At 50.7% G+C, this 13,141-nt stretch overlaps 1 protein-coding gene across 1 annotated transcript; it reads right to left on the minus strand.

The window, feature by feature from the left end:
• Positions 1-4,927: 4,927 nt before the first annotated feature.
• Positions 4,928-12,507, minus strand: casz1 (castor zinc finger 1; the record flags this gene model as incomplete). Its single annotated transcript, XM_030350227.1, is given in 3 exon segments — positions 4,928-9,182; positions 11,172-11,400; positions 12,359-12,507. Coding segments are annotated over 3 exon segments (1,970 nt in total), but the record flags the coding sequence as incomplete, so codon positions are not given.
• Positions 12,508-13,141: the final 634 nt, after the last annotated feature.

Below are 13,141 nucleotides of genomic sequence, written 5' to 3' on the forward strand. Positions count from 1 at the left end.
CGATATCCTTGACCTGAGTTTCAATCTCTGTACTGCAATCGATCACCAGGAATACTGGTGGAATACTCGACCGTTTGGGAAATCCGCTCATTTCCTTTCCCACACAGTCTGGCGAGAAGTCAAGGAAGGAGATAAAGATTGACCAGCGCTGACTGTAGGTGAAGTGAGGTCAAAACACACCTTTCCAGCTCCTCTGAAGTCAAGACGGTTTAGCCATTCCACAACAACGGTGGATCTAAATACAAAAAAGGACATCTTGATTGTTTTGGAGCTCTGTTTGGAGTCTGTTTATCGTGCAGCTCTTCCCTTTATCATCACAAGCCCGCACACTTTCCAACGGAGCATAGTTGGAGTGCGTTGTCAGAAAATACCGTTTCAACTCCACATGTTGCTGTGAAACAATCAGCAGGGCTTTTACTTTGTATTTAGATTCACTCTCCACAAAGAGATGAAGTCACTAGAATATCTCCACTCTGGAGAGGCAGGAATGGTGTATTTTCCCCTCACCCAGCGGAGCTCTCCTCTCTTCCACAGATTTGGGCTGACTCGTTTAACTAGGGGTATTTATTTAAACCGTCTCACTTGTTACAGACGATGGAAAACAGTAGGTGTGAGTTAGAGACCGCGCTGTAGTTTCACTCTCAACGCCTTCTGTCAGTAAAGTGGTTTACAGGAAATAACTATTTACCACTGTTTAGTCATTAAGCAGACATTTTGACCGAAAGCGCCGGGGATCTTTACAAGTCATTAGGGAGCAGGTTGGAGTTGGGTTGGGGTATAATGCTTGAGGAGGCCTACAGGTAGGCTGCGCCTATTTGGGTCTGAACCTTAAACCACTTCTAGGCTATTGTTAAGTGAAGAATGAATCAGCTTACCCATTCCTTTGTGTCGGTAACTATGCCTTAGAGCTGGTGAGCTGTCCTTTGTTTCCGTGAGTATTTCTGTCCTGAGATCCTCCCATAACGACGCAAACACAACAAACCTCTCCCATATTTGTTAGTTTTGGAGTGTGTCGCTGGAGGCACAAGTCCTCCATGTTTCCATAGATACACTCGACTGTGCTGGGTTTGAACAGGTGAGGTTTGGTCGTTACCAGTTCTACTGGTTTTTTTGTTGTGAATAATGACATCGTCGGTTATTCATCAAAAAGAATGTCCCATAGAAATACCGTGGAAGAGTGTTTTGTTATCTTTTCGGTCGTCTCAAGAAATAAAAAATGAATTGAATGGAAAGATTTGGAGATCGAAAAGCCTTCAAAGAATGCAGAGTGTTTGCGGTCGAGAGAAAAAGGGTGAAAAAATGTGACCGTTCTTGACCGTGAAACGTCAAACAAGAATAGTATGTTTTAAAACATCGTACACTTCTATAGTTCAAGCTCTATAGATCTCCCATTAAAACATGATTTATGTATTTATTAATAGCATGGAATCATAGTGGAGGGTGAGGTCAATATCCACTCTGACAAAATGGTTGCCATGGTGAAAACCCAAACACATCTCGATGATCCCGGTGTGGTTAGAGTTTAATGTGGAAACTGTTTAATAAAAGGGTGGAAAGTCGAACCGACGACGAGAAATCTAACATTTATATCAGTTTAAAGATCTCTGCGGAGAGGCGTCTGTTAGTTTAGCGGTCGAGATTACATCCTTTTACGTTTCCTCAGACTTTCCTACTTGAATGTCTTGAAGCCCGTGGTGGTTTTTCTATCAGTGTAAAAAATAAAATGAACCCCCCCCCCCATCACCAAAAAGTATTTTATAAGAGTAACTCCACGCTACTAGAAGCTACCAACGCACTCTCTGACTCCATCCCTGTTCTCTGCTGCTCCCAGAGAACAGAAGATGTGTTTGTCTGCGTGGGGGTTTGATCCGCGACGCAGACCAGGCCACAGGTCCCGGGGGCGATCGCAATAAGGTCTTGTTAAGGGCAAATTGGCTCAATCCCCCCCCACCACCCCTTTCTTGTGTGAGTGGGGGTAGTGGGTGGGAGGACTGTCTCTGGAGCAACAGCTGCTACCAATGGCAAAGCTTCGTTTTCTTACACAGCCGCCCACCCCCTCAACGGTGGGACCAAGGTCCTTCCAAAATAGGTCCCATGCAGAAATAGATAAATGGACATCTCTGAAAAGGGCAGCAGGTTTGGGGTGTGTGTGTGTGTGTGTCTGTGTGTGTGTGTGTGTGTGTGTGTGTGTGTGTGTCTGTGTGTGTGTGTGTGTGTGTGTGTGTGTGTGTGTGTGTGTGTGTCTGTGTGTGTGTGTGTGTGTGTGTGTGTGTGTGTGTGTGTGTGTGTGTGTGTGTGCGTGTGCATGCGTGTGTGTGTGTGTGTGTGTTTGTGTGTCCAGACAGGAAAGGAGTGCTGAAAGACCAGCAGGAAAATGTGAACCCCAAAAAATATTTGAACTGACTTGAAGTGAACCAGAGAGACATGACTGGGGTCAGGGATCTGTGTGTGCGTCTTTGTGTCTGTGTGCATGTAGTTGTGTGTGTGTGTGTGTGTGTGTGTGTGTGTGTGTGTGTGTGTGTGTGTGTGTGTGTGTGTGTGTGTTGCAGAGAGAGAGAGAGAGAGAGAGAGAGAGGCTGGTAGAGCTCTCTCCCTCCCTCGCCCGTTGTTATTACCGTGTCAGCCGCCCGCTCGTATCTCGGAACAAATTCTCTCTTCTCTCCTTTTTTTCTCTCTGTTCCCCCTCCCAGTATAGCAGCCCCCCCCTCCTCCTGCTGTGTGTGTGTGGGTGGGGGGGGGTTGTGTGGGGGTGGGTGCGGGGGGGCAGGCAGGCAGTCGGTCTCTCCGGGGTGGTCATCATGAGTCCATAAATCCTTTAAGCAGAAGTCGCCGTGAATCCTCCTCAGACGCCGGCACACAATATGTATCTTCATCTCCCCGCGCGGCACAAGCCACCTGCTTTGTCTCTGTTTACCGCACACACACAACCGCACACACGCACACGCACATGCACATACACAACCACGCACACGCACACACCCGCGCTCACAGACACATCCACACAACCGCACGCACCCACACAGGCAGAGGCAGACGCACACACACAACCACAGACACGCACACACACACACACACACACACGCACACGCCCACACAAAACCATACACTCGCAAAACCACACTAACACAAATAAACACACACATACATGTCAAAACACACGCATATATGTTAACACACGCACACACGCATGCATGTTAACACAAACACACACGCATACATGTTAGCAAACACACAGACACACACACACACACACACACACACACACACACACACACACACACACATACACACACACACACTTGCGTGCCCCTCCCTGTCCGCTTTGTGAACTTAATGAAAGCTGCCATTAAGCAGTGCTTCATCTGTTGGGTCCTAATCTGCCTTATAGGCAGCATGTGACCACATATGCAGAGCACACCTGTCGTGTGTTCCTAGGCCTGATTGTTCCCTCTCCCAACTGCCACGCCACACACACACACACACACACACACACACACTCACAACCTGTTCCTGGCACATCAACGCAGCATATGACATGGGTCGCCTGTATGCACGTACATACACACACAGCTAAAGGTTTGCTTGTGTGAACGCGCACACACACACACACACACACACTTCCCTGAAAGTTGAGAAATCTTTGTAAGAAGATATGCATGGAAAGTTTAGAACCGTCAGGCCCCCTCCGATCTCCGAAGGACGTCAGCGAACAGAGGGTGACACATCCACAGGTTAACGGCACCGGCCTGGGGCTGCAGACACAAGAAAGGAAACCTCCATTTCGTCTTCCCTTTGCCTCACTGGTTACTTCTCATGACACATTTTTATAACTTTCACTCGTTAGGTTCCACAATCTGTGCGAGCCTAAGATGGCTTTTAGTCCAAAAGCGCAATATTCTCAGGAATACAAAGACCTACCCCCCCCTCCCCCCCAGCGGGAGACCTTTATCATATTACCCTAAACAAACAGACCCCCCCATACCTCTTACATCATCTCTCCCTTTGTTCATTAAGACAATGCCCGTCCGTGTCTTCTGCTGCGGCCGACGCACCATTTGGAGGTCGCTTCCGTCTGGATCGTTTTTTTTTCGGTGTGTAATATAATTTTCATGTTTATTCTTTTTTCCCTCTCCCTCCCTCTGCTAGATTACATACAGGATGCCAGCTGGGGGACAGATGGTAATGCCTTTACCATTTTTTTTTTTCTTCAAATTTTTGTATTTAAAGACACACAAGGAAGAAGGGGGGGGTTGGGGGGGGGGCGACTGGAACAGCTGTAGACGACGGTCATGGGGGGGGGGGTGGGGGGGCCACAGACACAACCTACACACTGACCACCACGGGCCCTGTAGCACATGGCTCCGGTTAAACCCCAGCAGAGGACCACTAATGTGGGCCGTTAGGGCGGAACAAGGCCCTGGGTGCGTCGTATCAGCGCTAACAGACTTATCTCTGACCGGCCCCCGGCTCTGAGTGGGTCTCGCTCCTGTTCCTCCCTTTCCACGGTCTGGAGGGCCAGTGAGACCCCAGCGCCTCGACTCTTTATGCAGATGATTTGCTTTAAAGGCTGGAACGAAGCAGTCTCCGTCAGTCCCTGAGAGGGCTGGGGGGGGGCGGGGGTGAAGTAAGAATCAAAGCCTGTGAGGTCTGTTCTGGGGCCACCACTGTGTTACCGTTGTGTGACAGTGGCTGTCTGCCTGTCTCTCTTAGAGAGAGAGACCAGACACACACACACACACACACACACACACACACACACACACACACACACACACACACACACACACACACACACACACACACACACACACACACACACACTCTTTATTAAGTGGGGCCAGAGAGAGAGACTACCGTAGTGAATCTCGATTTTGCCTCCGCTTCTCGCGCCTCATCCAAGCAATACAAAAGGAGTAAATTCTGTATGTGTTGTTATAATAATTCATAATTTCTTTATTGTCAATTCTTTACAAATTCCGCTATTTTACAGACGCTCGTGCACACACCCGCACACACCTACACACACTCGCACATACACACACGCACGCACACACACTGTATTTATTCAAGTGTACATGGTCTCCCAGGTCAATAACTATTGTGACAATATAGAATTAAACAAGGAAGTGATGTGCGCTGAGCTGCTATCGAGTCCAGAGACACATCACAGACTGTCAATCAGGCATGCACACCGCAAACTAATAGAAACCAAATCATTGTAATTAATGAAATTAAAAAAAGAGCACGCACACACAAATGACAAAGAAAAATACAAACATGTTAAATAAATCAGGAACATAAATTCAAATCAGTGTTTTTCTTTTTTAAGTATGGGCTTTAGCATTGTTTGGGAAATGTAAAAAGGATTTTGCGATGCAAGAATAAACAAGGTAAAAGAGGACATTTCTATCGCTGCCAATGGGAGGTTTGTCTTTCATTTACAGGAAGAGAGACTGTCACACACACAAGCAAACTAGGGTGAGGCTATTTCACTTTTTTATTATTTATTATCCTTTTTACCTTTTTCTTTTTAAATGAAGCTGTTCATCAAAGAGCATTTTGATCATATATTGTTTTTTTGTGTTTTTTTTTTTACAGAGGAAAATACTGTACAACCCTTTTTCTTCTCAAAACAATATTGGGAGAAATTTCAGTTACACACATATTCCCTTATAGTACGATGATTTCTTTACCAATGCCAAGTTCAGGAGATAATTTATAATAATGTCCACTCCTCTTTCTTAAACATTCTCGGTACAAAACCAAAGGGTGTCTTTGACAAGTTTTGTAATTCAATCCTACAGTATCTGAGCATTGCAGCGATCTTTCAAACGATATTCAAATCACAGTTCGCATTTAGTGTTGTATATATTTTTTTTACAGGCTCCACCTTTTCCATCGAAGCCGTTTCCACGTCTAAAACCCCGATCACAGAAGTAAATAAAACCAGTCTTTAAATAAATCACAGAACGACTTTGTCACGCTAACATCTATTTTGTGCATCAAAGCAAACTTAAAACTAAAAACAAACAAATTAAAGCAAAACGTCCCTGTTAAAAGATAAATGTCATGTTTTTGAAACGGAAAAAATGAAAATAACCCCCCAAAAAAAAGTGCAATAACACCCTAATTTTTTTCATTGGAAGATCACATAAATATTAAATAAAAAGCGTTGAAGGAGCTGAACCGTGGCCGTGGTGAAGAGCAGGGTACAAGCCCTCTCTGTGGAGGCATGGTGTCTGAGTCTGTACATTTGAAACACTCTCGCCTTTTCTTTTTTTTTACTCCACACACGTCGGTTTTTTCCCGCCACTAGCTCATTAGTCTCAACCTCGCCCGCAAAAAAACAAACGCAAAACAACAACAAACAAAAACAATCAAACAAAGCCGATATGCTTCAGACCAACGGCAACGACGCACGGCCAAATTAAAACGCAAGTGATGCAAAACGGTAACAAAAATATTTTTAAATATCTCTTTCAGCATCTATCCAACCTCATAAGCATAATCACCAAGATCATCGTCACTATTCATAATCATCATCATCATCATCGTCATCATAGCCGGCTAATATAAAAGTGCACTATCGATAAACAAACTGGATTCCTCAGTGGAGGTGGGAGGGGGGAGGGGGGAAGGGGGGGAACATCACAAGAGGTTGGTGTTCTTGTTTTCGTTGTGCTAGGTGGAGGGCGTTGAGAGAGAGAGAGAGAGAGAGAGAGAGAGAGAGAGAGAGAGAGAGAGAGAGAGAGAGAGAGAGAGAGAGAGGGGGAGAGTTTAAACAGACTGACTACTAGCCAAACGGGGTTCGACGGCCATTTCCAACGGCCCACGTCATGAACACATAAAACACCTTCAACTGTTGACGGGCGAGAGAGAGAGAGAGAGCGAGGTCAGAGCAGTGTTTTAACTCTGGCTCTCGATGGATCATAATAAGAATCATAGAAGTAATAATAATAATAATAATACAGATAAAACTATCAAACGTTTGAGCACATTCTGTTTTAAAGCTTCACCTCAGTGATCAGTTTCCCTATAATGTCGGCCGGGCCGCAGCAGTACGCGTCGACTGCACACACCACCAACTTCCTTTTAGTATATCAACATCCTGACACATACGTACATATATAGTTATTTATATATAGAGAGAGTTGTTTTTTCTGGTTTTTCTTAAGTATTTTTTTTCCACACACAAAAAAGTGAACCGAAAAAACAAAGAAATAAAATAACTTAAAGCCACACATGCACGCACACAAAAAGACTGATGTAGTAGTAAAACGTATTCATTGCTGCGCCCCCCTTCGGGGAACAGAGGGCCGTATTCTTGGTGTCTTCGTTCATCTTTTAATGCATAATTGAATTAATAATGTTGGTCATCTTGTAAACATCATAATAAATCATTTCGGGCCGTGGCGTCACCGTGTCGTCTTGTTTTTGTCTTTCCTTTATTTATTACCGTCTTCTTTCCGTTGTGTTGCGTGTCCTTTGTCCTCGCCGAGCGTCCCTAGACGTGATAAATGAGGCCACACCCTTCAGTGAGTCTGTTGGTTCATAGTGTACACGCACGCCGTCGCGTCACCGCGCCCCTCCCTAGAGGCCGGGCGCGGCCGCGGGCGTGGCCCCAGGCTCCTCCCCCTGGGGCGTGTCGCTGTGGTTGACGGGAGCGTGAAAGCGTTCCCCGTTGTCCTTCCCTGCGTCCGGCCCGGGCATCGAGTCGTCATTCGAGTCGGTGTTGAGGTCCTCCTCCGCCTCCTCATCCTCCTCTTCCTCCTCGTCCTCCTCGTCCTCCTCCTCGTCCTCCTCCTCCTCTTCCTCCTCGCCAGCGGGGGCGCCCTCCTCGGGGGAGAGGTCGTCCTCCGTGTGGCCGGACGTCCCGCGGGCCGGGCCGTCCTGCGGAGGCTGCTGCTGCTCCGCCCCGTGGAGCAGGTGGTGGTGGTGGTGGAGGGGGAGGGGGTGGGGGTGCTGGGGGCGGGGCTGGTGGTGGTGGTGGCTCCCGGCGGCGGCGGCGGCGGCGGCGGCGGCCATGATGGCCGAGCTGTGGTGCATCTTCTTGCTGAGGTCCAGCGAGTCGCCGAGGCCCAGGCCAGCCGCCGCCGCGCTCTTCAGGAAGAACAGCGAGCTGCCGGCGGCGTCGGCGCCCAGGTTCAGCGAGCCGTCCAGGTTCAGCGAGCCGTCCAGGCTCACGGCCGGCGGCGGCGGCGGGTAGGCGTGGCCGTACTCGGACGCCATGCTGACGGGCGGGTACATCAGGGGCGAGCCCGCGCTGCTCCCGTGGACCAGGCCGTGGAGGCCGGCGGGGGAGGGGCCCGAGAGCGCCATGCCGGCCGCCGCCATGGCGGAAGACGAGGAGGAGGAGGTGGCGGCGTGGGGCATCCCGCCCAGCCCCCCGCCCAGCCCCCCGTGGTGGGGGTGGGGGTGTGGGTGGAGGTGGTGGTGCTGTTGGTGCTGGGGGTGGTGGGGGTGGTGGGGCTGAGGGTGGGGGTGGTGGTGGTGGTGGCGGCCCGCCTCCTGCCCTCCCGGGGAGGCCGTGAGCTCTCCGCCGCCGCGCTCCTGCTTCTCGTGCTTGCGCTTGTGGGAGTCCATCTGGGACATGCCCACCACCGTGTGCCGGCACTCGGGGAAGGTGCAGTGGAAGTGCGAGCACTTGAGCTTGTACTTGCAGTCGGCGACCTCGCAGTCGGCGCTGGAGCTGAACTGGCAGAAGCCGGCGGCGGTGATCACGTCCTGCTTGCCGTGGTGCTTGCGGTGCGCGGTCACCTTGGTGCTGTCGGTGCACCTGAAGCCGCAGCGGAGGCAGTGGAAGTGCGTGCTGTTGCCCGAGAACTGGCAGTCGGGGAAGTGGCAGCTGAGCGTGGACTTGAAGCGCTTGAAGTCGTCCAGCACCAGGTTGTCCACGCGGTCGTGGTGCTGCGCGTGCTTGTACATGTGCGTGCGGCCGCAGAACTTGTAGCCGCAGTTCTCGCGCGTGCAGTGGTAGTGGGTGACCTTCAGGGAGAACTGGCAGTTGAGGTCCTTGCAGTTCTCGTAGAGGTCGTAGCGCCGGAAGCCCTCCAGCATCATGCCCTCGTCCAGCATCTTGCGCGAGGACGCCGTCTTGCTGCGCTTGCCGTACGGCGACATGTCCTCGATGATCCAGAAGCGCTTCTTGGCGCCTGTCGCCGTCGGGATGGAGATGGTGTTGCCTGGGAAACAAAGGGCGGGGGAGGGGGGGGGGGGGGGGGAGAGAAGGGTGGCAGAGTTAGACGCGGAGACACGGGAACAGGTGATCCCCTGAGGCGTCCTGCACTATGGGGACCTCGGCCAGGTGATCATCACCTCTACAGCCAGCCTCCAATCAGAGGCAGGGCTGGGGGGTTACAATTTCACTTTTCAAGCCGTGTGGACTTATCCATGCATGGCTTAACCTTTGAGACAAGCTCTCCCTGACGGTGGAACCCTCTGGCTGTGGGACAGGAAGCCGCTAAACTCCATACAAAGACGCCCTGACTCAGGCTCTGTTCTTTGGGCGCTTTTAATGTTTTTCCTCTCTAAAGGCCGGCAGATATCAGGCTCCCGGGACTAATAAAAAAGCAAGCTCCCCTAAACCGGACTCTGGCTTCACTCCGACTCTCACACGGGACTTTGCGTGCACGGCGAATGTACTTCATGGAGATGTTCTACCAGGTTCTGCATGCTGGACAGTGTGTATATCATGGCTGCTGTTTCCACGGTGACATATCTTGGTGCGGTGCTAACAGAGCGGCGGCCGCTAGCTAGCCCTGTCGCAGCTCCGCGCGCTAGCTAGCGCGCGGAGCTGCGACAGGGCTAGCTAGCGCGCAAAGCTGCGGCAGGGCTAGCTAGCTTGAGGCCGCTGGCTAGCTAGCTTGTGGCCGCTAGCTAGCTTGTGGCCGCTAGCTAGCTTGTGGCCGCTAGCTAGCTTGTGGCCGCTAGCTAGGGTGCAGAGCTGCGACAGGGCTAGCTAGCGGCCGCTAGCTAGCGTGCGGAGCTGCGACAGGGCTAGCATGCCGGAGGCGGCGCTGTAGTGTCGGGCTGCGGGGGGGGGGGGGGGGGGGGGGTGGTCAGTACCTGCGGCGTCCTGCACTATGGGGACGTCGTTTTTAACCGGAGACGGGGTGGCAATGACGGGGCTGAAGGCCGTGGTGTTGGTTGGCATGACAACAGTGGCTCCCAGAGAGGCGCTGAGCAGAGAGTATGACAGACAGGATGGAGAGAGGAGGTACGGCAGGGAGGAGAGGGGGGGCCGCAGCAGGGCCGGCGGGTGGGGGGCCGGGGAGGAGCGAGGGGGGAGGGGGGGGGAGGTGGAGGGGAGGGGGGGGAGGAAGGGGTGCATTGTGGGAGGCGGTATTGTCGCCGGGGGTGGAGAGAGGGTCGGTGGTGACGGCGCAGCCTGGACCTGGAGAGACAGGTCGAGGAGGAGGAGGAGGAGGAGGAGGAGGAGGAGGAGGAGGAGGAGGAGGAGGAGGAGAGGAAGGTGGAGGACAGACACGGAGAAGGGGAGAGAAACGGGGACAAAACAGACGGAAAGATGTGACGACAAGAGCCAAGTTACGCACACACAGACACACACACAAAAACACACAAAGAGGGATGGGAGGTAAAAAGGGAAAAGATAAGAGAATGAAACAAAATGAAGGCCAAAGACAAGTAACCCAAACAGCGGCCGAGCCACGACGCTGGGAGGCCAGGATAACTTTGGCAGAGGAACACAGAATTGTGGGAAATCAGACGAATGAAAGTCGGATAGATAAAAGAGGAGTATGTGTGTCTTTACTGGGTTTTGGGGCAGAGATACCTAACCCTGGTCTATCTTTAGCCCTTTATCTAAAGATCAACACATGGAAGTGCTGAGCAGCCCAAAGGAATGTGATGCTATTTGACGTTTTTTAACGACGAAAGGGAAGATTGTGTTCCGACGAAAAGACGGTATGATGTGCTTCACCTCGCTCGAAGTGTTGATGCGTAAACATTTAGCAGAGTAAAGCGTATCGTTCAACAGATAATACAAGCGGAGTGCTCTTCAAAATTAACTGTCACTAATCTCAGATCGCTTAATCCACAAAAATAATTTGTTCTTTCACAGTGATGACGTAATGCACGTCGCCTCACATCCACGCCAGCGACACACAGACAGTCCCTGGGCCAATCAGCAGCCCCCCCTGTAGCGAGCTCACCTGCGGGGGAGCCCTCGTTCCCCACGGGGGTGCTGGAGCAGCTGCGGTCCTGATTGGAGGACTCCGAGGACAGCCCCAGGGGACTGGCCCCGCCCATGTAGTCCATGTAGTCGTCGGTGTCGTCCATGAGGCCCCCGTACCCCGAGTTCAGGCCGGCCTGCTGGCCCCCCGTCGGCCCGGAGGTCAGGTGCTGCATGTCCTCCGACCTCTGACCTCCCAGGGACATGGCCTGTGGAGGTACAGACATACGGACGTGCCGTGTCACTGCCGTGTCACTTTCGTGTCACAGGGTCGTCACTGCCGTGTCACTGCCGTGTCTCTTTCGTGTCACAGGGGTGTATAAGGTGAATGTTGCGCAACCGAAGGGCAAACGGTTTCTGGCACAGATATGTGAACGAAGAGCCGTTAAAACTCGAAGTTCCAGGTACATTCTGCACATACCGTGCCCGCTCTGTGATATGAAGGAATAATAATTACAGGAATGTTTACTGCCGTCTCTGATGGCTCATGTACATTGTGTGGATTTTTGCAGTTTTTTCCTCATAACAAGGGATAGTATTGTTAGCTCTGAATGTAACCGGATAGGAAGTTATGGGTGTGATTAAAAAAAAGACATCTATGACCTGAAATGTGGCGTGAGAATCAGGTAATCGCTGGTGTTGTAGGACTGAGGAACTTGTTTACTAAACCGATGCGATCAAAACCAGTTTTTCAGTTTCACCCAAAACCTTTTTGGCATTGTTTTTGTCCCCACCAAAGTTTCAGTTATGAAAGAGCGAAAATGTATGTGACATGCCATTATAATTACAGCAGGGTGTGTGTGTGTGCGTGTGTGTGTGTGTGTGTGTGCGTGTGTGTGTGTGTGTGTGTGAGAGCGTGTGAACTTTTAAGAGTGTGTCCCTGTGTGAAAGTGTGTGTGTGTGTGTGTGTGTGTGTGTGTGTGTGTGTGTGTGTGTGTGTGTGTGTTTGTGTGTGTGTGTGTGTATTTGTTTATATGTGTGTGTGTGTGTGTGTGTGTGTTTGTTTATATGTGTGTGTGTGTGTGTGTGTGTGTGTGTGTGTGTTTGTGTGTGTGTATGTGTGTTTGTTTATATGTGTGTGTGTGTGTGTGTGTGTGTGTGTGTGTGTGTGTGTGTGTGTGTGTGTGTGTGTGTGTGTGTGTGTGTGTGTGTGTGTTGGGGGGTTACCTGGGACGGGACCCTGTCAAAGTTCTTCCCCAGCATCCTGCGCATGTGCTTGCGTGCGTGCGAGGTCATCTGGTGCTTCAGCAGGAAGGAGAACTGGCAGCCCTCGCGGATGCAGTGGAAGTGGCTGTTGAGCTGGTTGTACTTACAGCCTGCGGAGAGAAGAGCGGCGAGCTTAGCGAGGACAACACCGGACCAGGTGCAACACGTGCTATCAGCGTTGTACAAAATAGTTTCACTCAAAAAATATTTTCCGATAAATTAATAAACAGTCAATGTGTACAATTAGTTTTCGGTGATGTGTGCGAAGCTAAACAATAAAACGCACAAATAATAATCAGAACAAAAGTTACACACGACTCTTGCGGTGAGATTTAGCGCTCGGGTCAAATGAAATTATCTCTTTCCATCATTTCCCGGCCATTTTCTCACAAAGACGCACACAGTCCCTAATCGGATTGTTTTTCGGTAAAATGTGGCAGACGACGGCGAAAACGACAATAACGGATGAACGACGCCGGGCGTCCTGACATGTTGACATCGCCGGCAGCAGAGAGCCATCTTCTGCGCGGTGTCGTCTGCACCCGTGCGGAGGACTATTAGATCACGCTGGTGTCACACTGAGCTACAGCGGCAGGCCGGACTTCACCTGTGGAGCTCTTTTATTACACAGACATGCTTTATTCAATTAGGAATTTACATAAATAAATTCTCATTTTCGCAACGGCTAATAATACCACACACAGCCCCGCGAACCCGCAAAGTAAACACACGATTATTACCATA

The sequence above is a fragment of the Gadus morhua genome, unplaced genomic scaffold (assembly GCF_902167405.1).
Source record: "Gadus morhua unplaced genomic scaffold, gadMor3.0, whole genome shotgun sequence".
In the NCBI taxonomy this organism is placed as follows: domain Eukaryota; kingdom Metazoa; phylum Chordata; class Actinopteri; order Gadiformes; family Gadidae; genus Gadus; species Gadus morhua.